Source organism: Cololabis saira, chromosome 16 (assembly GCF_033807715.1).
Source record: "Cololabis saira isolate AMF1-May2022 chromosome 16, fColSai1.1, whole genome shotgun sequence".
In the NCBI taxonomy this organism is placed as follows: domain Eukaryota; kingdom Metazoa; phylum Chordata; class Actinopteri; order Beloniformes; family Belonidae; genus Cololabis; species Cololabis saira.
In genome coordinates, this window is record NC_084602.1 from 28,569,011 (window position 1) to 28,595,177 (window position 26,167).

The 26,167-nt window shown below is 39.6% G+C and overlaps 1 protein-coding gene across 8 annotated transcripts in view; it reads left to right on the forward strand.

The window, feature by feature from the left end:
• ralgapa2 (Ral GTPase activating protein catalytic subunit alpha 2) overlaps positions 1-26,167 on the forward strand; it is a 120,743-nt gene that overhangs the window by 48,640 nt on the left and 45,936 nt on the right. For 5 of the 8 annotated variants that reach the window (XM_061744159.1, XM_061744160.1, XM_061744164.1 and 2 more), the window contains exons 17-34: positions 2,227-2,373; positions 2,805-2,927; positions 3,837-3,922; positions 4,009-4,099; positions 4,871-5,044; positions 5,602-5,781; positions 6,539-6,732; positions 6,942-7,040; positions 8,184-8,339; positions 11,497-11,625; positions 13,761-13,889; positions 14,125-14,183; positions 14,448-14,556; positions 17,437-17,547; positions 17,777-17,845; positions 20,676-20,813; positions 23,023-23,197; positions 24,555-25,386. In XM_061744159.1, coding sequence (XP_061600143.1) covers positions 2,227-2,373; positions 2,805-2,927; positions 3,837-3,922; positions 4,009-4,099; positions 4,871-5,044; positions 5,602-5,781; positions 6,539-6,732; positions 6,942-7,040; positions 8,184-8,339; positions 11,497-11,625; positions 13,761-13,889; positions 14,125-14,183; positions 14,448-14,556; positions 17,437-17,547; positions 17,777-17,845; positions 20,676-20,813; positions 23,023-23,197; positions 24,555-25,386 — 3,001 coding nt within the window. The remainder of the gene's footprint in view (positions 1-2,226; positions 2,374-2,804; positions 2,928-3,836; positions 3,923-4,008; positions 4,100-4,870; positions 5,045-5,601; positions 5,782-6,538; positions 6,733-6,941; positions 7,041-8,183; positions 8,340-11,496; positions 11,626-13,760; positions 13,890-14,124; positions 14,184-14,447; positions 14,557-17,436; positions 17,548-17,776; positions 17,846-20,675; positions 20,814-23,022; positions 23,198-24,554; positions 25,387-26,167) is intronic. The other 3 variants (XM_061744161.1, XM_061744162.1, XM_061744163.1) reach the window with 2 other exon arrangements.

The window sequence follows — 26,167 nt, forward strand, 5'->3', positions numbered from 1 at the left end:
TAAAACCTTAGGTTCGAACGAGTGTGTGCTTTTGTTTTTGATATTATGTTAGATTCTTGGCTTTTAACACATTTTGATGGTTTAAATTTTATTTTATGATTGTCTTTTTCTTTTCTTTTTTTACTGGAATTTAATAGATTGTTACAGTGTAATGTATTTCCGTGAAGTAATTCCATTTAGGGAATTGAGGGAAATGTTTTGTCAGTTTTTTTGTCCTTGTGACACTTTGGGAAGTTAGTGAAGTTCTACAGCAGCTTTTCAAGGAATTAAAATGTGATCAAAGTATAGATTTTTTAAAGAAATTACTGGCATTTAAAGCAAATTACCTGCATTTTGAGGGGCTTATTTGTGTTTGGACAATTGATTGAAAGAAGTGAAGAGGCCAGGTGTGGTGCACTCCCTTGTCACTTCAAGACAAATAAAGCAGATAAAAGGCCAGGAGTTGATATCAGGTATTGAGTTGGTATTTGGCAGCTGTTTGACCGAAGCAACCAATATGAAGTCCAAGGAGATATCTCTGTTAGTGAAGGAGGCCAATATTAGGATACAAAAAGGAACAATGCATGTCTTTAACAGAGAAAGCAAAAAATCTGAGCTGTGAGTGACCAACATCAGAATCAGAATCAGAATCAGAAAAAGCTTTATTGCCAGGTCAAACATAAATCAGATGAGAGGACTTGACTCAGGTTTACACCGATGGCACCATTAATACGGACGCTATAACAGTTTGATACGCTCTTAAAAGGCACCAGCTCGCTCAACAACATTGAAAGGCTTTGGAGGCCACTTAAAACAACAAAAGTGGATGATTGCAAAAAAAAAAAAAAGCTTACCTTGGTGCAGGAAAAACCCTTTTCACAAGATCAGAAATCCAGAAAGTAGACGAATCATCATTAAAGGTGACCCCTTCATGGATGCAATTCCCATTATCTGCAATCGGATTCTTTGGACGGATGAAACAAATATATATATTTGTTTCATCCGTCCAAAGTATATATATATATATATATATATATATATATATATATATAAGTATATATACTCCAAGTATATATACTATACTTGGAGAAACGCAGCTCAGGCCACATGCAAATCATACCACATTGTTTGTGTAACTAAAACAAAGCTAGCAGCATCAAAACATCTAATCTAAATAATGTTTTAAATGTGGTGATATGTTATGGGCATTTTTGGCTGCCAATGGAACAGGATCACTCATGTTTATTGATGATTGACTGCTGACAGAAGTAGCAAGAGGAAGTGTGCAGGGCTAAACTCCCTTCTTATATTCAGCCATATGCCACAAAACTGTTCTTCACAGTGCAGACAGATATAAACGTTCTGGAAATGCAACGCTAAGCTTTTTGAAGGCATAGAAAATAAATATTTTTCCATTATATTTTCCAAGCCAGTCACCTGATTTCAACCCAACAGAGAAACTTCTCAGTCGCTGGAGATAAAACTGACAGCCGAAACACCTACAGACCAGCTGCAACTTTGCTGCAGTGAGGGCTTTGCAAAGCATCTCTAGGGATGAAATGTAAAAATCTGGTGAGATCTCTGGGCTCCAGACTTCATGGCTGTTATTAACGACAAAGTATTTTGGTCTAAGTCTTCATAATTAGTTTAGTTTAGTTTAGTTTATTTTGCACATAAAACATAACAGTAAAACAAAGGTCAAATGAAGCATTGTGCAGGAGAGGTGGAAGCCAAAAAGGCTTATGAAAATGCCTCCCCTTTATAAAACAAACATAAACAACAATAACAACAGCAAAAGCAAAAACACAATATAGAAATAGATAATATAAGACAGAAAAAGGCAATTTAACATGAAAAAGAAAAACACTACTGAATTATTGAAAGATGGAAAAAAATGAAGAAAATGTAAAATGTAAAAAACTACAATTTAAAAACTCCAGATGTGTTTCTGATCTTAACTAAAAAAATATTTTTTTCAAGTGTTTTTGAACAATTACAATGATTACAGTTATATTTACAATTTTTATTTTTGTCCAAATACTTTTGGGGCCATGAAAATGAAATTACTTTGTAAGAGGGGTTTAATTTCTATGTTGGATAAATTAGCTCTACCTCCAAGCTGAAAATGTATTTACTCATGGATGACGTCCATACTGTACTATCACTGAATTCTGTCTTCTTTCCTTTACCTCCATTTCCACTGTTTTTTTTTTCTTTTTCCTGTCCTTCCTCTTTCCCTGATGGAAGCTAAGCGAAGCCAGTCCATCAGCAACTGTGTTCATCTTTACGAGGCTTTGCCCACTGCTAAAAGTGTTCCTATGCTGCTCCACACTGTGAGCTCTTTCTTGCCTGGTATCTCTTCTGGTAACTCTGCTTGCTCTCACAGACTGTCAGGTAAAGTGTATTGTGAGAGCTGCATGTTTGTGTATGTCCTGTGACCTCCGCCCTGCATTTTTCATCCGTCAGCCATCGTTTCTCATCATCATTTGCAGCTGTTGCTGCAACAGTGTTTGCTTTACAATAGCCTTTGAATTTGACAACATCTTGTCGCATTTACTGTTTTTTAAAGAAAGTCTCCAGGTCAGTTGCTTTGCATAACAAGAGTATGGCAAGGTTAAGCATCGCACCCCATTTCTGCATGCAGTAATATTTCTCCCTGTTTTTATTAATATCACTTCTTCATCCTCACTGTTTCTTCAAAATCCCAGAAGAATTAACTGAATTCATATCCCAGTGTGTTTTGTGTTTAAGTCTCATACTTGATTTTTTTTTTTTTTTTTTGTCCTTGTAAAAGACAGTAACCTTGTCTTTTTTCACTCTGACAGATGTGGAGGAATCTCAGCTTTCAGAATGTGGGGGAGAAGAGGAGTTTGGAGGTGGGGAGACTCCTCTGCCACGTAGCAGCAGCACGTCAGATATCACCCAACAGCTGTCCGACACTTTACAAGGTACACAGAAGGACAACAATGATCGTGTTTGATTAATTGATTAAATTATTATTTTGCTTAAAATAAAGCTCTAATCTTGTGTACACACACACACACACACACACACACACACACACACACACACACACACACACACACACACACACACACACACACACACACACACACACACACACACACACACACACACACATTACTACTGTCATTTAGCAGATGCTTTTATCCAAAGTGACTTACATATGAGGGCACAACACAAGCACAAAAGCATATATATATATATATACAAAAAAAACATTTAAACGTTCCCTTTTTTCAAGTTTCATATGATTTAAATCTAGATAGAAATCGCAACATTAAGATGTTTTTGTATCGAAGGGTTTGTCAACAATTTTGCAAGAGTATGGTACTATTCGACAAAAATACATGATGGATTATACATAAAATGTTATTTCAAAAACAATAAAGCTGATAGATCTCTTTGTTTTCTTGATAAGGTAAATACTTGTTGGGGTTTGTTGCACATCTGCTAAGTTAGTCATTTAAAATATTTGTCAAAAGTCATAAAATACTTCTCGATTGAATTAACCATCTTTTTATCTCTGACAAGTTCAACAAATCAGAAATTATATACACGTGGAAAGATCCTGACCTTTTAGTTATTGTTAATTAGTGGCAAGAACCTAATGTTTTTGACAACCATTTAAAGTTTTAAATTCTTGTTATGGTCAGTATTTAATGAGCGACATGTGAGCAGGATCAGTTTGTGTGTAGTAATGCATGGCTTTCAGTTTTCCACCTCTGCATTAAGTTGATTAGGAATGTATTATTCCAATTTGGGGTAAACATTGATTTCAATGCGTATTGATTAAAATCTAAGGACTCTTTATGACCTCTTCTTTTTCTTTGCAGCCCAGAAGAGAGAATACTCCCCTGCTTCTTGTGGTTCTGACAGTAGGATATCGGAGAGCAGGACTGAGTTTAATGAGCCACCAATGGTAAGAAGACATCACTTTTTCCATGACGCTATAGTAAACTGCATACAATCGAATCGTCCGTACGAGTCTTGTGTATGTTTTTGTAGATCCTCATCCAACAGAGCAGCAGTCCAGTGGAAACAGAGTGCAGTACTGAAGGACACCCAAACTTCATAAGGCCCAAACTCAGAGATAAAAGTAGGAGATCACAAAATTGTATCTTTAAAGTGATGTTTACTGTAATTCCCCTTTTCACGATAAAACATTGAACATGTTTTGATTTGATTTGATTTAATTGTTTATTTCGAACACATGAGGAAAAAAATATAAAATTTTATAACAAATTCAAAACATACAGAAAAAAAGCAACAACAAAAACGTAATACAAACATTGAAAAAGAAAAAACAGTGTCCGAAAAGGAGCAGGTAGAAGTAAAACGTATTTATCCCTGCCCCTTTGTTACCTCTTTTATAAATTAAACATAAATATTAATAATAAATAGCTGCTAATTTACCTATTAGGCTACCGATTTTCCCATTGGTTGTGCCTTTGCACCTAACCAGCTAACAAACACAATCTTTCCTTAAAATAGCTCCTCCTCAATCAAATAACTTCCCAGAACTTCCTTTTTGTTCCGTTTTTTAAATTGATTTATATTTGTACATTGCTTCAACCCATCACCCAACCCATTCCATAGATCCACTCCAACAACTGAGATACACATGCTTTTCCTTTTAGAATTAACACATTGTTTTTTGAAATTAAATTTTCCTCTTAAATTATAACCCCCCTCCCTGTCACAAAAACATTTTCTGTAAATTGCCTGGAAGTGAATCAGTTCTCGCTTTGAATATGATTTGTAGAGTTTGTTTGCCTTGGTTAGTAGTTCACACTACATAGCAAGTATGTTTTAAATTCCAATTTGCCTCTGTCTGTCTTATAAGTCAAGTTTTATCCTCCTTACTTAGGTGAAAGCATAAGTAGCGAGGCATCCAATGGCTACGTCAATGAAGGTGAAGTTACCTGGCAGGCGTTTGATGAAGAGGCGGATAATCACTCCACACAGTCGGCTCAGATGGACGTGACAGCTGATCCCCAGAGCCAGGGCAGTCTGCTGCTCAGCCACCATGAAGCTCTAGCAGGTACGGGAAATGATAAGAAGTCAAAGCATGCCTATAAAACAAAAGTTTTTACTGTTTTTTTTCTCCTTGTTGATCAGATTGGACAAATGGTGAATACAGAGAACTGTCAGGGCGCGTGGTTTCCACGTGGATTTAGGAAACTGGTTTTGAAACATTTTCTGCAACAGAACAGATAAATGTGTTCATCTTCATAGGCAGTGCTTGGACGTTTTTGTTTTTTTAGATCGGTTGATATTTGAATGAGCTCTGCAGTTCATGTATTTTCACATAAAGGACTGATTAGAAAGGTGGCACAAATATAACCGTGACTGACCACTGACCAAACTCAGCAGAACACATTAGACAAAAAAAATAATAAAATCTAAATGTTTCCTCAGTTTTAAACAGTTTGGCTTTTACTTCATTTGCATCATTACTGATGAAGAAACTGCTGCTGCTCTCAACCATACCCACCCTCGTTTGCGAACTTCCGGCTGTCTTTCCTACATTGTGTTCATAGTGTCCGTTTACTCCCTTCCTCAAGTCTGGTTTTATTCCTTTCCCTTTGTCATTTTTAGGTCCTGAGTGTGCCCTCCCTCCACACTCTGCACCTCCCTACCACCACCACAATCACCACTACCACTACCCCCAGAACCCCCCCGCTTCACCAGCCCTGCTGGTGCACACAGAGTGCCCGCGGGACTGCCCCCTGGACGACACCATGCATCAGTCTGTCTTACACATGCCACACCACCTGGGTACCGCAGCCTAGCTGTTACTCATCATGTAGTCCATGCAGCCCTAAATTACCATTGATTCTCCATGCTCCACGTTTCAGCCCGATAAAGGCTTCTTCCTCTTACATGACACTATTACGGTCTTGTGTTTGTGCCTGTTTCATTTTCATGGCAGAACCTGCTGGCTTCATTGACTACAACTCTCTAAGCATTTTCTGTGCCCACTGAATCATGTTTCAGTTCCTGGGTACTTGACTGCGTAAGACATGGAACTGCATTTTTGATTCTTCCAGGGAATCTTTTTTAAAATCTTTTACTGTACGCTGGCTTAGTTGAATGACCTTGGATCTGCCACACATCCATCCCAGACCTTCATCTATGTCGTCTCCCGTTATTCTCTTGCTGCCCACTAGGTGGCACTGTCCCCTCACAATTCATTTGGAAGATGCATGCGTTTCGTGCCCTTTTTTTTCCCCTTCAAAAGTATTTTACTGCTTTAATCGCATAAGACACAACTTTAAAGGCTTGAATATGTTTGGGGGGGAGGGAAAAGCACAGTCACTGGATTTGGTCAACAACTGCCCAAGTACTACACAGCTTTAAGGATTTGGTCAAAATTAATTTCAGCAAGTTTAAAATTAAAATGCTTCTATGGATTACTTTGCAATTGTTGACTGAATTCTGTCTTTTTAATAAAATTTGAATCTGTTGTAAATACATTTACTGGCAAAAATGGGATCATGCCACTAAAATGAAAGGTCTCTCTGTGACCCTGCAGACAGCAGCGAGTGTCTGGCTGACGACATCAGCATCATTGCCGGTGGAACCCTGACTGGTTGGCATCCCGATTCTGCCTTTGTCCTGTGGAGGAGAATTTTGGGTATCCTGGGAGATGTCAACACTATCCGCTGCCCAAAGATCCATGCCAAGGTCTTCTCCTATCTCTATGAACTCTGGCATAAGCTGGCTAAGGTAAAGAAAAGAGGCACACACCCTCTCCATAGAAAAATATCCTCACCAATAAGCTATAGATGGTATCATAGGATTTAATTACATTCATGAAATCTCTATAAATGAGTATGACATTTGAGAATGTCACCTTAGGCACTTATTCATGCAGAGATGCCTACAAACATTGCATGGTGGTTGTGTTTATGTAACAAAATGAAATGTGCTTACAGATCCGGGACAACCTTGGGATCAGCGTGGATAACCAGTCCTCTCCTCCCCAGCCTATATTCATCCCTCCTCTTCGAATGCTTGCATCCTGGCTTTTTAGGGTATGAATAACCAAGCACCATGCCGAAAAATCACAATATTTAAGTACTTGGGAGCAAAGCCTCCCTGTATCTTACCTTGTGTCCAATGTAGAAATAAAATAAATAAATTACATTACAATGCATTTCTCAAAAGGACAGCATTTTCCAAAAAATCACAAATTTATCAATGTGTATAAGCAGTACTCGGGTTGTTAAAAAATATCAGGAGGGGGATGGTGGATTTTATCATATGGGGACAGACAATTTTTGTGCTGATTATAAATAATATAATATATTACAAATAATAGCAGTGACCAAAACACCTGCAGAAATACTGCAGGAATGACATAGCAGCAGTTAAATACAGCCTTCTGTAAGCTTTAAATATCCACTGGGCTTACATCAAATACATCAAAACACAACAATAAAAAACAGTTTTCTGAACTTATCAATATGACTCTGTCCTTCACAGGATAAGTAAAATGGATCACTGCAAAAACTCAAAATAAGAATATTTGTCCTATTTCTAGTTAAAATGTCTCATTTTAGTAAAAAAAAAATCTCATTACACTTAAAACAAGACCCATCACTGGAAAAAACAACAATTTGCACCTGTTTCAAGTAGATTTTCACTTGAAATAAGTAGAAAAATCTGCCAGTGGAACAAGATTTTTTTGCTTGTAATGAGAAGATAAATCTTGTCCCACTGGCAGGTTTTCCTACTTATTTCAAGTGAGTGAGTTTACTTGAAACAGGTGAAAATTGTCAAATAAGTTATTTTTCTGGTGATGACTCTAAATGTTGAAATAGCAGTAAAACCACATTCATTGATGAAATGACATAAGGGATGGAAAGGGGGGATGATTTGGACTGTTTTTATTTCAGGGGGGATGCCATCCTCCCTCATCCCCCCTCAACTCCAGTACTGTGTATAAGAGCCTAAGAGGACAGGCCAGAAAGAATTGTAAGCCATCTAAAGACCCAACAAATGTTAATGTTATATCTTATGATTGAACACAGAATATGTACACTGTAAAATTCAAACTAAGCATTAGGTTTCCGTATCCACTACCGTAGTGCAGGCATGGACTGGCCATAGGGCGTACGAGGCAACGCCCGGTGGGCTGATGCACATGTTTGCTGACCTTTCCCTGTCCTACGCAGGCCACCATACTGCCAGTGGAGTACAAGGCTGGCAAGCTGCAGGCCTACAAGCTGATCTGTGAGATGATGACGAGGCACCAGGACGTGCTGCCCAGCAGTGATTTCCTGGTCCACCTCTACCACATCATGCACAAGGGCTTCACCAGCGAGGACCAGGTACAGCCAGCAGGGGGCTCTGGGAAGCCAGCTCATCAGTTGTTCTACTTTTTCACCTGTAGATGGCACATCACTCAAATCTATGTGACTCGCCTGTGATCAGCATCGGGCAACAATTATTTGTCATTTCCAGTTTGACATAATTTTTTTTTTTAACTGTGTGATGTGTGGATTCGATTTTCAGTCAACAAGTGGTTTCTGCCTTAATTCTCGTCAAGTCTTTGCTTTTCATATTTTAGTCTAAGAAAGTCTCTGTCTATTAATTTGGTGTATTAAGACTTTTTTTTGGCAAAGGTAAAAAACTGAGGGCATAAACTTGCGCTGAAATTTAAGCTTAGCTCAAAATAAAACTGCCTTTGAATCAGTGCCGATGCAAAACAGTACTGTGTTTTGGCATCTTGTACCTTATTCTGCCACACCCTTTCTTGTATTCAGATGTGTTACGATTTAAAAAAGTCTGTTTTTATATATTTATACACACACATAATATATATGCCCTCTCGGCTGGATTTCTATTGCGCCTTGGCAGCGCGACAAGCTTATTACAATGTTTTCCATGTCGTTAAATAATGTTTTGAGCCCCTGCCGTGTATACGTGATTAATTAAGGATTGACGTCTGTCGCGCTCTGTTAGACTGACATGTCGGCCAGGGGCCCAGAGTAGACTCGCCTGCCTGCCTGTGTGGATGCGGGCGGAGGAGCGGGAGGGGAGCCTGGGGAAGGTAGTGTAGAGTAAAGCAATGAGGGGGGCGCGCTGAGAGAATAGGCAGCATTCTCAAGCTTTTGTTGTTGCTCTGTATAATGCATTGGGGGGCCAGAGCCTCGCTGGCCACTGAAGCATGCTCAAATTGGCCGGAGAAAAGAGTCCTCACGCCACACAATAGAGGACAGCCGCACGCCTGCTTAACATAAGAAAGTGGCCCTTATTCTTCCCCTCCTCCTTCCTTTTTGCCTCCACCGCCACCCCCCCCTTCCCACCCAAAAAGAAAAAGGGGGAAAAAAACATCTTTTTCATATCTTTTTTAAATAATTTGTGAATAAAATATTTTTTTTCTTCACATAATCAATTCCTTGTCCTTCAATATTTAAAGTAGCCATCTGTTCAGGCTCAAGTGTGTAATATTATTTAGTTGAACACAAACTAAGTACTTTGAAATAGTCTTGATTATATGTTGAGTGCGTTCATTAGTCTTATCCGTCGATCAATTAATACAGTTTTCTTTAAACAACGATCCTTTATGGACAAGAGGGGGAATCCCGGTGTCAATGGTCACTATTAAAATCAACAGGGCTCAGAGGAAAATGACTCCTCCATTGGCGGGATTCTCCTTCCAACTGACACCGTGCCAAGGTCAGGGCTATTGTCCTGATAGTCTGTCACTTACTGGTCACGACTGCGGCATAGTATCAGTAACCCATCTGGAAGGTATGCAGTCCAGGGTTGGGTGTTACACAGTAAATGAATGTAGTACTCAAAAATCTTTAATGCAGCTATTCACTTTTGATTTTGTGAGAGTAAACCGTCAAATGAACTGGCTGTTCATTGAACCGTATCACATCAGCAGATTATATTCACCTCTTAATAGCTTTGGAATCGAAACACCTCACCAATTGCAGCAGGAAATCTGTCCCATCCTAAACTGAAAATGTCCAAGTTTGATGAAATGTCGTCTCACTGGCCGGCAGGTGGAAAGCGCATTCTTTCCTGGAGTGGAGGCGATGTAAGACTCTCGGTGGCTCTATTCACAGTCGTGTTAATGCACCTTTTGTTGATGCAGGGGCCATTCGTACTGTCAACACAACGCCGCCTGCAGTTATTTCACATTTCCACGTTCTACCTTTCTGTACATACAGCCCAAATGAGGTGTGTTCTGCTAACACAGACAATCGAAAGCACTTTGCAGTCTACATTTGTGGCATCCTCTAAAATGCTTATTTCAGGCAATCAAGAAACAGTTTGTTTCTTGCTAATTACCTCTGACAGAACAACACATTATGCTTCAGAGGTCAATTACCAAGAAAATTAGAGTAAAATTGCCCCTCAGTCCTAAAGCTCTTCCCACCAATTTTCCACACGCAGTGCTGGTGTTGGTTTAACTTCCTGCTTATTACTTCTTTGTACTTATTCTATTCTTCTTTTGTTCACCTGCATCCCCTGTTTACCAAAGCTTTGCATGATTTGAGTCACAGACACATAGGTAGTGCAGCATATGTGAGTGTGTCTTTGACTGCTGTGTGCATGTGTTTGGTAATGTGCGCTTCAGTTCGAATAGAAATGGGCTGATGTTTGAACTACCCGATTTACACAAGTTTATGGCCAAGAAGGCAGGTGTTTCTAGCTTGGACCTTGCTTTTGTACACAAATATGCACATGCACATCTCAGATAAGAGACAGCTATTTCTCTGCCTTACTGAGAAGCCGTGTTTCCAAACCAGTGTGTTTGTTTTTGGGGTTTTTTTCCACCCTCTTTCTCTAAAGAAGACTATTTTTTCTCTTGTATGTGAAGAATACATATCTCCTTTTTGTGTGGAAAACTCTAAACATGTTGTAATGTTTTTGCTTAGTGTGGTGGTTCACTATGCATACTTGAACAGTTTATGCAGAACCATGTCGCTGTCCAGCATATGTTTGTTGAAAGACTACCCATCTGCTTCTCTGCAGCCTGTACCTCAGCAAGACAATACCTTGTCTCTGGCTTTAATTACAGGTTTGCTTGTGTGTGTTTATATGAGACTCATGAAAGTTGAGGTCCTTTGTCCTCCATCTTATCCTCTGTGAATAATCCATCTGCTGTCTCTCACGCTTTCTTTCCCTCTTTGTTGTTGTTTTTTTTTCCTATCCTTAACTGAGATGAACTGTGAGTGCTTTACTTTCCTGAATATATTTGAAAATGTCCGGCCTAACTGTTCAAATGAAAAGCTTTCTCCATGCCTTGTCTCACACCGTGGCCCATTTGCAAAGTATTCCTGTTTCTATTTCCCTCTTTTCATATCCACATGAGAAATGTAAAACCCTCAACTCTACACATACTGCAGAATTGTTATTAATTTTCAATATTGTTTTGGTTCAGTCACAGATCAGGTTTGTTCCTATATTGTGTGTATTAACAGGAACTATTATTATTCTTCTTAACATTTATGTTTGTTTCTCCATTAGGATGTTTTGAACACCATTATCCGCTCCTGCTCGCCTCGATTCTTTTTTCTTGGCCTCCCGGGTTTCAGCATGCTTCTAGGAGATTTCCTCACCGCTGCTGCTTGTGTCCTCACCTCTGACTCCCCAGAGGTAAACTTTTTCTGTTCAGACTGAAAATGTGTTAATCGTTTAGTTACTGTATCTATAAACCAAGACCTAACAAAAAGTTATTATGTACTTAACCTGTTTAAAAAGTTCAGTAATGTCAAGAAATACTTTTCAGAACTCTCTTACTGGTTTTACCTTAGCTTGCTACACGAATAATGTCCCTCCAACCCTCCAAAGCTCAGTAAAAATACCTTTGACTATGTTGCTCTAAAATTAAAAAAAAAAATGAAACCATACCACCTTGGAGGAGGTAACCTCTCTCTAAAACACAACAATTCATGTATTCCTGAAAGTCGATTATCTTGGCGACAAAAATGATTGATTACAAGTTTCATCCTGAACTTTTACTCTGTGCACCACCAGTTGTTGCATATTAGCAGGGTTAATCCTGAAGGCTGAGTCTGTACCAAATTTAACAGACATTACAGGACTGTCTCAGAAAATTAGAATATTGTGATAAAGTTCTTTATTTTCTGTAATGCAATTACAAAAACAAAAATGTCATTCATTCTGGATTCATTACAAATCAACTGAAATATTGCAAGCCTTTTATTATTTTAATATTGCTGATTATGGCTTACAGTTTAAGATTCCCAGAATATTCAAATTTTTTGAGATAGGATATTTGAGTTTTCTGTATATGTTAAAATTGATTCGGCATTATCAGACTGTGAGACTTCTCGTCTCTTACCTTGTGAGCTGAACTGGCCACCAGAAACACCACTGGCAGGGATAGTTGATTCAAGTAAAGTATTAATGTCAGGCATTTTTCAGAGTGGATGGTTTTTGTTTTGAACTTTAGGGTTTGGTCTTTTTCCCATTAACAATAAGTAGCATTCTGGTGCTGGTACTGCGACAGTAAAACATATGGTCAGTTATACCTTTCAACTACCGTATGTTTATGCTTTTAACAAAAATATTTTTAAATAAATATATATAGGGGTCATAGCCAGGCGTGCACATAGTCAGTGTTCGAGGGCTGGTGTCCAGCAGGTTTGGTGGATGTTTTCCTGCTTCCACACACCTTGATGGACATGGCTGTGTCATTGATACACCTGTGCAGTCATTAGTGACATGCTGATGGTGACCGTTAATTACAATCAGGTGTGTTAAAACAGGGAAACATCTAAAACACGCAGGACACGGCCCCTCGAGCTCTGATGTGCACCCCCAGTCATAGCCAAGGTTAAGAGTAAAAATGTTGTCTATTATTTCAGCCCTCACCTCAAAATCTCCTGAAACATAATGGACCTCATTCATGAAAATGTAATTTGTGCAAGTGTTAGTAGTTCAGATCTTAATACTGCTTGTTATTATTAGACTTTGCAATGTTAACACATTATATCGTATTTTGCATATTTAAGCTTCAGATTATGTTTCATAAAACGGATTAATTACTTAAGTGCAGGAGTGCACTGCCGATTTTTGAACATACACACATTATAATGATCAAATCTGAGTTTTACATTTGTGAATCCGGAGTAGGTTTGTGATAAGGAGGAGCTTTATGTGCAAATCTACTAACATATTAACGTAGATTTCCTGAAAAAGGTTTAAAAAAAAGTTTTAAACGCGTTTATTAGCTTTTTAGCCATCGAAAACTTTATTTTGATTTGAAAATCTGCAGGAATAGATATTGAAGGAGCAAATAAGACAAGTAGTTGAATCTGCTTTCATTTGTCTGGCTTGCACTAAAACCCTGAAAGTCATCTTTTAGTGTTGAGAAACCTTTCAACATTCTTGCATTGCTGTGTTACAATGTGGGAATTTGCAACTTAAACAAAAATTATTTAATTATCATTGACATTAATGTATTAATGTAGTAATCAGTATAATTTATCCGTCTCAGAAAACTCTATGGAACTTAAATACCCAACTCTTTGTGGATTTGGTGTGTGTATTTAGGATAATTAACATTTGATAAAGATCAAGACGATGATGACTGCAAGTGGAGGATAGTCCTTTCTGCAAAAGTGTTCTGTTACAGTTGGAAGATGTTTTCATATCTACCTGCTACTGAGCTCAGTTCAGCTTTATTAATACTTTCATTTTGTTTTATTACAGAAGCATTATCATTTATTATTGTTTTGTTGTTTTTCCTTTTCCATCCCTGCTAGGCTCCGAGGATGGAGGCTCAGACACTCCTGGGTTCTCTGGTGTGCTTCCCCAACCTTTACCAGCAGATTCCCATACTGCAGCACGGGCCAGGGTCCGATCACATCAACATATACAGTGAAGATATCAAGGTAAGTGGTCAGAATCTTCTGCTATTACCATGAATTAGGGAATTATGCTGTGATCATGAAGTTAGTGCTGTGTTTGATATGGAGTTTCCTTGATTTGTGTGATTATTATTCAGCATCATCAAGTATTTGATATATCAACCAGCAACATTTGTCACATTTTTATAAAGATTAGTCAAAGAATGGATAAGACAGTTTGTGTTAGTTCATACAGAAAATCTGTTTTTTTTTAATCCAGAATTATCTGGTCAACATCCTGTTGGAGGCGGCCACGAAGGAATACTATGAAGGAGCAAGGTCTGATCAATAATGTTGTCCTCAATTTTTGATTCACACTGTCCCAGTTTATCTCACTACTTTATTCACACATGATGACATTTGAAAAGATAATTCACATGGAGCCATTTCTGAATTTCATCGCTACTGTTTTCAAAGCTTTTAAAGTATATTCACTAATCCCATTATATTTTTCTCCTTAACTTTGACTGTGTTTTCGATTTCTGAACACGTTTATACTTAAATTCTCCCCTTAAATGCTTCTGCTCCGTTTCTGTCTTGTAGGTGCATTGCTGTTTGCAGCCTGGGCCTCTGGGTATGTGAGGAGTTGATGCAAAAGAATATTCACCACCAAGTGAAGGATGCCATCAATATTCTGGGAGTAACACTAAAGGTTTGTGACACTCGCAACGTGAGATACAAAGCGCAACTGCAGTTGATGAGAGTTTATTAGCTGTTGCTGTGTCTGCCTAGGTGTACGTACCAGGTAAGCCCCTATGAAATTTAACTAAAATGACTGTTGATTGCATGAAAATATTGCAGAACAATTTCAACACAGTGAAGGGAGAAAAAGAATGAGAGTAAAACATGGGCCAGCAATGGGACTCAAATGGTGTATTTTGTATATTTTGGAAGAGCCCTGTTTTCTGCCTAAGTGAAGTGATGCAGAGAACCAGCGGAGGCTTTTTTTTTTTTTTTTTCTCTTCCATGGAAAAGGATTTTGGGCGGTGGCGTAATTTCCAGGCTGCCTGCTCTCAGTAGATGCGGGCCAATTTAAGCAGCTACATCTCCCAGCTTCCTGCTCGAGCACTTCCACCTCCACACACCCCCCCTTCTCTAATGGAGCAGTAATCACTCCTCTGTACAACTTGACACACAGACTCAGCCAGCCCCAAAATAGAGGGTATAGGCTGTGTGGGGGATCTGGGGGGGAAGAGTGGCACTGAGAGTCTCTTTTCTAAAAGCAGGTGCTGAACTCTCAGGGCCCCTTTTTGTGTTTGGCCATTTCTGTACTCCCCACATTGTCTGCCCTTGTTACATGTTGAGAGGCATTCAACTGGAAGAAATGGGAAATTCTATTTCTCCACAAAGAATTTCAAATCACTGAAGAAATCCACATTTGAAAGAACATTGTCAACAGCCCAATTTCTTTCTCCAATGAGCCCGGAGAAAGTGAGCCATGGATTTGAAGTGAAATGAAATTATGTTGATTATCTGCACAGTAAGTGGAAAAGCTACGTTTTAGGAAAATCACTCCAAGTGCTGTCCCAGAAAATATGTTTTTGACTAAATTCTTCTTCTACCATCTACAATCAGCTGCGACCTCTTTGCTTCTTAAAAAATCTTAGTATTTAGGTGACACAAGCCCCACATCAGAAGCGTAGTATTAAGTCTGCTTACCTTCAAAAGTGATATCTACCCCAAGTAGCATGTCTTTGGAGAAGTCTGAAAGATAAAGTTGAAAACTTTTAAAGCCAGAAAATTAAAAAAAAATATTAATATTGTGCATGGAGATAGTTTGTAAAGGTTTGTCAAATTTAGCAGGACTTTTTATTTTATTTTGTAAGGTACAGTGAAGGCTCAGCATAAACGTTGAATGTACTTAAAAGCATTTTGTTTAAGTTGAATCGGGACTCACAAGGCAGTTTTTTTGTTTTTTTTTCTTCAACCCAGCTTAATTATTGACAATCCAAGAGTTAAGAACCCCTTTGGCCAGAAAGAAAACACTATGTTATTATTAATTTTGCATTCTCAAAGTTTTAAACAGTTTGTCACTACATCCAGATTGTTTAGGTTTAAAAATGGGTTGAATGGCCTGGCTTTTGAGACAAGCCTAAGCATGAACGGGTTAATGAAAGATCCAACTATTGCATGCATGCTGACCTCTTGAATTGGACTCTATCGGATTGTTCAAAACTGGAAAAATCCAATTTATCCCTGCAGTAAAATTTTTCCAGAGATGCAATGTTACAGATCTTAGTTTTTCATTCATGAGTAATTCACTGTGAAATGCTGTCATGTTGTGTTTTACCTGACGTACCTGACCTCATGAGAAGTGGGTTGAAGGATGCTCCTCATCCACTGAAACCTCAATTAGACAGCTAAAGATAGTTTCTTTTTTGAATCAAACAATACTATTTACAACCAAAACTTTGAAAAAGGGAATTTTTTCAGAGAAATTTGCAACAGTAGATTTGGTGACTGCTGATAAACTTGTATTAACCGCAATATCTGTACTCGTCAGTATTAGTTCCAAAACACTGTTTCAAAATGAAATTGATCTGCATCAGTACCAGCGTTTCACCTCCATGCCGGGTCTCCATCCTCATCACATTAGCATAAATGCAGATGACACAGCCCTTTATGGTAAGTGGGCATATGTGCACCAGTGAAAACCAGACACTTCCAGCAACAAAGCAGCTTCCAGCTCTGCTGGAAATAAACCTTTTTTGCTCAGTGCTCGCACAGTGTCTTTATCCCATTGCAGTTTTATTAAATTGAGATACCAGGGACAACAACGACAGCAGCTTTGCTCTTCCGTCACCACGTCTGTCAGTTATCTTCCTGCGATGGTCACATGACATAGCTTTGCTGAATCATTTAAGATTATATATGACCCTGAGCAGCAAACTAATGAAACAATTATATTTCTGCAAAGTATTTTGCCATTTGTCCATCCCTTATTGGACTGCAACAATTTTGTTTGCAATCTAAAATGAGGTCTGTATTAGATTCTTCTTTTCTTTTTGGTTTGAAATGTCAATTCAGTTTGAATAGAGTCTACGCCAGGTATAACCATGAAAAAAGTTTCAACATTTCAAAATAAAAATATATTTTAAAGTGGATGTAACTTCAGTAGCAATTCTTTTTTTTCTGAAAACGGAAGAAAAAATGTGAATTATTATTAAAATACAGCATTTGAGACGAGGGATAGTGGGAGCGCAGCAAACAGCGGGCTCTAGCAGAAAGTAATTTTTATGGCCTTATCATGTCTCCCTGAAATTTTTTTTACTTTTTGTAGTATCAGTAGTCTGTGATAAAACACCTGGGATTTATTTTGAAATTTGTTCAGTCTTGTATTGTATTTTTTTTTTTTTGCCAGTACCCTCAAAATCTCTCTTTACATAAAGATGTGGCTGAGGTTCAATGTGGTCTCAAACTTTCTGATTCCATTGTACCTACATATTGTTGGCGTAGTAAATACAATTTCCAGTGTGATTTCCAGCTACTCTGTGTTGTAATGTATTTCATGCTGTTTTCTTTCCTTATCCAGTTTGAAAACAAGGCAGTGGCTCAGGTAGCCTGTGACGTGTTCCAGCTGCTGATCTCTCACTGGGAACATCTCCAGAAGCTGGACCCCACTCTCCCCAAGAAGATTATTGAGGTAGCACATGCAAACAAGCACACACCCAGCTAAATACACAGTTGTGTGAACAGAGTTTAAATGCGTTTCTGTGAGGCGATGTTATCAAATGTAACTTGTATATTGGTAAATAATTAATGTAAATACTTTGCATTTTGTAGCTTCAGGTGCATTTTAGCACATAGCTCCAATTCATCTGCTGAAAAGAACTGTTATGTAGTTATCTTTAATCTTGTTTATTCCAACACAGATCTTTGTGGCCACGATAGCCTTTTTGTTGCCAACTGCAGAGCACTCAACAGTGGAAGCTGACAAAAAGGTACATGTTGTAAAATGATGGGGATGATATGAAAGAGATGTAAAGAACGTTAATCTATCATATTGGAGTTGTGCACTTGCATAGGAATGTATCTATTTAAAGCAGCACAACGTAACTTTCAGCTTTTCTGAGTTTGGCGGCATGTTTTGGACAAAAGCGGTAGTGCTTTAACAGAAAGAACACTACGTTTCCCATGAGCACCAGCACGTACTTCCGGAAAACTCCTGTCCCGTCGCTGCATTTGTTTTGAGAGAAGACGGGACGCTTTTCTGTTTCACCAAGTGAACAGACGGAACGCAAAGAAAAAGATGTTAAACTGCTGGAAAGGAACTGGAATTTACCGGGATACCTTAAACAAGGAAGCCAGGGAGCGGTATATGGAGAAAATAATGATTATTAACGGTCTGGATCCATATGAAATCCCTAAAGAATGGAGCTCCTTGTCGGAGCGCCACTCTTTAGAAGGATTTACTGCCGCAGTTCTGCACAACCCACGTCTTACTACCTTGTTTAGGAGTGTTTGGCAGCTGCTTTGGTAAGTGTTTGACTCGCCATGTGTTTCAATAAATTAGTATAATAGTACAACATACAGTACATGTTTTGTATTACTCTTACTTTTCTTTTCTTTTTTTTTGACTGCTATATTATGCTGAAGAGGCTCCGAGACGTGAGCAATATTTTTTTTTCCTCGTGAGATTATTTTTTTCCTCTGCAGCTACAAATCAAATAGTTAATATTTTTTCCTCAACAAAATTAATCGCACCGCAGAGAGCTGGCCAACAACTGCGGTTAGCTGGAGAAGTGGGGAATAAAACCCGTTTCAATGATCCGACCCCGGTCTGTGAGTGTTTGTTTGTGGTTTAATAAACCCGTGTTTTGATCCGACGCCCGTCTGTTTGTTTGTTTACTGAGGAACGCTATGTTTGGTCGGACTCGTTACAGCCGCGATCCAACTGAGCCGACGACTCTTTTCATTTGTTATCTCAGATAATTGGCCGGCCTCCGTGGTTCTGCCTCCGAGCAGGAAAGCGGTGAAAAGTTAAACCATTAGCCATCTTTTCCCCACGTCTGTTGTGTGGAGCTGCTGCAGCCACAACGCAGCAACGGGTTACCAGCTTCTGTGGAGCTCTGAGCTCCAAGCCCCGCCCATTTTCGTCTCGACTACAAATCGGGAAGGAGGGGGAAGTGACATATGCCGTAAAGCAGTCAAAGCCATAAAATGTGTAGTTTTTTAGTGTGGCAGGGTTCCTACCATGCTCCTCAAAGTTACATAGTGACAGTGAAGGTGATACAGACCCCCCCAGACCATGACAGAGGTGTCATTAAACCTGTTGTAAGTTGATGTACCATCACAATGACTCTGGAAATATGATATTAAGGTGGAAAAGTTACGTAGTGTCGCTTTAAAAGGAGCAATGTGTAATGCGAAGCCAAAAATGTAATTCATACTTCACACTCCAATCAAAGTGGGGGCAGTATAGCTACGCAAAGGGAGTTGGTCGACCCTTGTGCAACAACGGGAAAACGCACAATTATGTGGCGTCAATTCAGCTGCAGATATGTTGTGAATCAAAACCCAAAATCTGATAACAAAACAGAATCTGTAACTAAGAAATCTAAATCTCTTTTTCCCTGGACTGGGGGGTTGTGGTAGTGGCAAAGTTCTCTTCCTGAGAGCTTCAGCCGTCCTTGCTGTTTCTGTTTACCTATGCTAAAGTGGTAACTTGGGGCGGTACCTGCATGACTGAGTTCTAGTACACCCACAAATTGTGCGACTTGTTTGTGTCATCATGTTGATCTGAGGCCACTATGTTCCTTGCTACCGCCCGACATGGCAGAAACTGGTGTTATGACACTGGACCAGCCCCCGAATCTCGCACCCAGCAGGCACGCCGATTTATTCCAGTGTCCAGCCGCGGTACTGCAACAAAAAATCCCATGGGGCCCAGAAAGCTTTTTTCCCATAGACCGCAATAGTAAAAGAGAAGCCTCTAAAACTGTTCACAGGAACCTCCAGCTGTAATCATCGGCAATTACTAATCTTTGTATTCTATATTTTTAAGTCATGGACTTTATATCCGTCAAAAATGTTTTATAACGGCCAGAAAAGTCAAAGAAAAGTCTCTTTCTGGGCGTGATGTCACGGCTGACGTCACAGCCGTGTCCGTGCACTCCATGGATGTATTATATTAATATATATTATATTATATTAATACATTAATAATATATGTAATACTATACATGTAATAATATACATGAATTAATATATTATATTAATACATATTATATTAATACTCGCGTCATTGCCCCGGGGCATGATGGGAGGCCCCAGAGCATCATGGGAGGTGACTCAACTGTGCATGCTCTATGGGCCCGTTAACGCGGAAGTAAACCCGGAAGTCAGAAATTTTTCAGCGTATGCGCTGAGTGAGCAAATTACATTGAAATGAATGGGCGGCCATTTTCGATCTCCCATCCAGTTTTTATTAATAGATCCATGCACTGGACTGACCAAAGCTAGTTATTTAGCACGCTAACTCAGCCGATATCTCAGCAGTCAAATACAAAGTCATAATTTTTTTGACATGACTGTCTTATTCCTTCTCATTCTCTTGCTGTTTCTAGGTTATTCTGGAATAGTTCAATCTAAAATATTATTCATTGCTCCTTCTAGTGAATTGTTGTCATCTGCTTTCCTCTTTCCTTCTTTTCAACCAATTGGAGCTAGCGTTCATTACATTTTTATGCATTCTGATAATTTTGACGTTAATTGACGAATCCGAATAAATAAGTTCTTCTTTATTTATTTATTTTTTTGTTCCGTTCTCAGTTGATGGTGTCTCTACTTCTCTGCCTGTTGGACTGGTGTATGGCTGTTCCCCTGAGTCTGCTACTGGAGCCTGTCACCATGCCTTCAATGGAAGACCTCACATCCCACAAGGCCCCGCTGCTGGATTACATCTACAGGGTAGGGCGGCTGAGAAGTGGATGAAATCTCAACTGTTACAATACCTGCACAACAGATTATGAACACCTTTTTATTGATTTTTTTTTTTTCTTCCCTTTCCTGGATCATTAATAACCTTTGCCGACAGATAAACAACTTTACATCTCCACCCCCACCCTGCCACATGGGCTCGCTGCTTTAATTAGACTCACCTCCACTGTGACCTCATGGCTATGCCTCATTTAACATTATGCAGGGAGAACAGTATAGCAGCTCCCACTGTAGCTGACACATGACTGGCTTTTATGGTGTGCAGCAAATCTTTGCAACACAAACAATTAGTTTTATTTATTTACAACAGGCAAAATTTTTCAATATTTAATCTGCATCCTTGTTTTGAACCCTCTAACTTCATAATTTATGGTCTGACCCTGAGGATGAGGGCCAGGCTTCAGGCACAAATGAATGAGGTATTATTCATTCCCTCCTGTCTGGGCAGATGCGGTCAACGGCAGATCTTTGTAAGGATGTCACCCCTGATAAGAAATGGTCCAATTATTCAAACAGGCCCTATTGTCCAATTGATAAGTTCAGGCTCTAAACGCTTGTCCTGGAGATTTGAATGGAATATGTCTTAATATGAGAGAGACTGCAGCTGCTATGAAAGCAAATATAATTAGGCATGATTGGTTGTCTATCGGCACACAAAAGGCACGGGCCCTCTGGGTTCCAATTGAGGTGTGACAGTATTAATGCAATATCAAGACCAAAATCTCTACATTTCCACAGACAACGTTGGCTGCTAATTATTCTGTTTACCGAGCAGAGAATGGCTTCCCGAATGGAAAACATCTCCTTTTGTTCCATTATTGCCCATATCAATAGCAAGGTTTTTCATGCTTCACCCTCTTTTAATTACATATTCATGTAAAAAAAAAAAAAATAAATAAATAAAATAAATCTGCAGCCATGAAACACAAGTTCTGTACATGCACACAGCTCATGAGATACTTGGGGAAGTTAGGAAAATCGGTTTTGGTGACTAACAGCATGTGCTTAGCTGTAAAATGCAACAATTCACTAAACCTCATTGGTTCATTAGAGTTGTGCTCAAGCTTCTCCATCTGCTCTCTCTGCCTGCCTCAGCAGCCAGCTGCACCAGCCCACTATGCATGTGTGAACAAGAGAGACGGCGAGGATAGGAACATTTGTGCTTAGGCACACAGGCCTCTGCGTTTTTATTATTTGATTTAAGTGTGTACATAGTGTCTTCGCATCTCCATACAATATGTGCCCTTCTAACTACTGAGTGTTACCTTCCAGGAACTGTTGCTATGTGAGGTCCAGTCACTTAGTTGTCAAGCACAGCCATGGGTCCCCCCCCTCCCCTCCCTTTTCTACCTCTCCACTGAGGAAGCTCTTTGGGGCTTTGGTGCAGCAGCTGTTTGGTTCAGGTCTTTTCAGCATCAAGCCACCAATCCCTCCCCCATGCACTCAAAGGTCTGCTTGGTAAAAGCATCCACATACTGTCTACATTGCCTCACACAATACTGTTTCACATGACAGCGCCAGCCTGCCTCTGAGAGCGTCTCTCAGCCAAGTGTGAGCTTATGCATGTGTACTGAAAGGGATTAGCCGTCGCATGGTTTTACCCAAGTTGTTCCAGTCTGAATAAGAGGCACCCTCATCTACATAATATAAGACATAAGTTTTGCAGCCTCAAACAGTTTTCTACATCCACTCTAATTATATATGATACAGGTGTGTGTGTGTACGTATGTGCATGTATGCTTGCGGTGAGAAGTAAGCACAAGAACAAAGTCTTAATTAAATCAAACAGTGTAAACCTGTCCAATGGCTGTAATCAACTGCCCCAGTGAGCCTTATCTAGCACTGCCAACGGATGCTCTGCCATCTGTTATGTAGATCGATACACTCACACATCACAGGAGAAATGGATTAGATCCTCTTCTCTTTGTCCCCCTCCTCCCACCCTTGCCTTATGATGTAAATAGACCATATATTCCTGTTTCACATGCTCCTGGATTGTGTCCATGTAGAACAGGTCTGCAGTAACATCAGTGTGCATCTTAAAAGATCCAGTCTACACACAGTTGAGTTGAGGTTGAGCCGTCAAGGCACCTCTCATTATCACATTGTAGAAGGAAAAAAAAAGCTAATCATCATCTTCTTCTGGACGTCATCATCACCCTTTTCTCCTGTTGCTCAGGTGCTACACTGCTGCGTGTCCGGCTCAAACCTGCACACCCAACAGAGCCACTATCTTCTCACGCTGTCAGACTTGTCCAGTGACTATGACCTCATGTTAGGTCAGGTTAAGAGTTTTGAGCCACCACCTTCCCAAACAGCCGCAGACTCTGGCAATCTTCTCACTGTAGCTGATGGTAAGGACTCACTAGAATGCATGCTTCGGTCACCTTTGTTTTTCTTTCTTTTCTTTTTTTTTTTAAATTAAAATACTAACTGCTCCGTGAATTCTTGCTACAGTTAAAATTCTTGCTTTACTGTGTCTTTACTATTAGCGCATGTGTTGCTATGTAAAGATGAATGCATGAGAGGGTAATAAAGTATTTTTATAATAATGCCTATTCTTGCTACCATCCACCACCCTGTCAAAGAAAAAGACAAAAATCCCCAAAAGATTAAAGGTAGAAGCAAACTCTGAGTACTCTTTCCATTTGGAGTCTGTCCATTAGATGTCATTCTCATATTAAAAGTATGAAAAGAAAAATCAAGCATCACTGGGAATGAAATATTTGCATTAGTGCTCAGCCCTCAAGAGAAGAACCATTATGTGGTTTCGGAGAAAATGTTGAGTTTTTTTTTTTGTGATTTCGTAATTCCATTAGTCTTCTCTCAGCTTCAAAAAAAAAAGTAATCAAAGCCCAGATAAAAAGTGCATTTGGCTACTAAAACTATGTAAGGCATTTAAACAATATCTTTTGTCCGAAAAAATGTCTACACATCTTTCCTTTTTTCCTTTCCTTTTTTTTGTGATGCACAGCTGCAGAGAGGCTTGGGAGAAATGACAAAACACTATCAAAAGGGCAAACCAAAGAGTGCCGGTCTAGTTATATTCATGCCCTCAACTCATATTGATCAAGTCACATCAAAGGGCCACCACATCTCTAATGCAGCTTGGCCAGTTCTCCAAAGAGCTTTCTCCACTTTGAAGGGGAGTGATGGTATTGATAGCACTGTCACAATGCAAGAGTACATCTTCTTGTTTTTCCCACATCACAGCAGAATAGAGCTTGGCATGCCTTTCACTTGGGAGTAAAAACCTGTGCATTTACATAAATGGAATCCGCAGAGCAGGGCTCCATTCAGCTACCTGCAAAGATGGTCGTTCTCATTAGCACTTGGCCAGTCTGGACGCTTATCTATTGTAACAGGACTCAATGGGCTTTTCAAAGTTGTCTCTTATGATTAGATGCTACCTACTTAGAGGTGTGCTGGCCAAGCTATTGTGAGAAATGAAAAGTATCCATATTAGTAATCATGAATGAGATTTGGCTTTGTGTGAAAAAGAGCTAATAGAGAGGACAGCATGTCTGCACACAAATGAGGGGGCTTTTTAAATATGCTTAACAAATTGTTATGAAAGACACCCGTGTGTAGCTGCTTTCCAAAACCGTCCCTTTTTTTTCCCCACCATCAATCATGTTTTATACTGTCTCTCATATATTTGCCTTCAGGGATTGTCTACGTGTTAATCCTTCTTTCATCTTCATCTAACAGAAAAGCGTCGGCGAAACATGGAGCTGATACCTCTCACTGCACGGGTGGTCATGACTCACCTGGTGAACCATCTCGGCCATCATCCGCTGAGCGGTGGCCCGGCTCTTCTGCACAGCCTAGTGAGCGAAAATCACGACAACCCATACGTGGAGTCGTCCGAGCTGTCTTCTGAGGTCTTTAAAAGCCCCAATCTGCAGCTGTTTGTCTTCAATGACACCACACTGGTGTCGTACCTGCAGATTCCTGCAGAGAATCCCGTAGTCGGTCAGCCCCCGCACCCTTCCTCTCAAGTGCGTGTCATCGTACGGGACATCTCTGGCAAGTACTCTTGGGACGGGGCGATCCTATACTGCACCACGCAGGAAGATTCTCTCGACTTGGGGGTTTTTCACGCAGTCGACGTCCCACTTTCGACGAGCCCGGCCGCTCACAGCCGAAACCAGCCTTCCTCTCCGATCAAAGGACCACACAAATATCACTGTTCAGTTTCAGACTCCCTCTCTTACTGTTGTGAGGAGGATGAGGAAGATGTTCTGGATAAACTGTTGGAGAACCTCAGCGACAGCAGTCCAGAGTGCCTGCCTCAGCCGCGTCTCAGGCTCAATCAGCCGGCCCCATCGCCTCGTGGTATGAACCTGGAGCAAGAGAGCGCCATACTGGAGGCCATTCTCCGTCAGGCTCAGCAGGAGGAGGAGCAGGTTCGGAGGTGGGATGCGGATGTAAGCTTTCGGGCTGCCTGCCAAAGTGAACCCTGCCACCAGGAACCAAAATCTCCTTTCTACTTCTGCCGATTGCTCCTTAACAACCTTGGCATGAACTCTTGGGATCGCAGGTATTACCAGCTAACACCAGCTACAATCACTGTTCAGATTTGTGCTTTCCAAAAGAATTAAGTACAGGACTGTCTCAGAAAATTAGAATATTGTGATTTTCTGTAATGCAATTACAAAAACAAAAATGTCATACATTCTGGATTCATTACAAATCAACTGAAATATTGCAAGCCTTTTATTATTTTAATATTGCTGATCATGGCTTACAGCTTAAGAAAACTCAAATATCCTATCTCAAAAAATTTGAATATTCTGGGAATCTTAATCTTAAACTGTAAGCCATAATCAGCTATATTAAAATAATAAAAGGCTTGCAATATTTCAGTTGATTTGTAATGAATCCAGAATGTATGACATTTTTGTTTTTTTAATTGCATTACAGAAAATAAAGAACTTTATCACAATATTCTAATTTTCTGAGACAGTCCTGTAGGTCTTAGTTAAACAAAAAACAACATATTTTCACAGTCCTAAAAATAGATAAGAATCTAATTAAGGAAATAAAGAAAAAGTATCAAACTATCATTTATCTGTTGAATAAATTATGCAAACTTATATATCTGTAAGTGAAACAAGTATGCGAAAGTTGCCAGTTAAAGGTTAAGTTAAAATCAGGTATTGTAAGTTAAGGACAGTCAGCTGTTATTGAGTCCCCATTTAATCAAAATCTGACCTCACAATACAGAGATTTGATCCCACAATCTCAAACAAATTGTCCAAATTTAAGAAATATAAAGCCATAATAACCCTAAACCTCTGTGGGAGGAGCATGAAGATCTC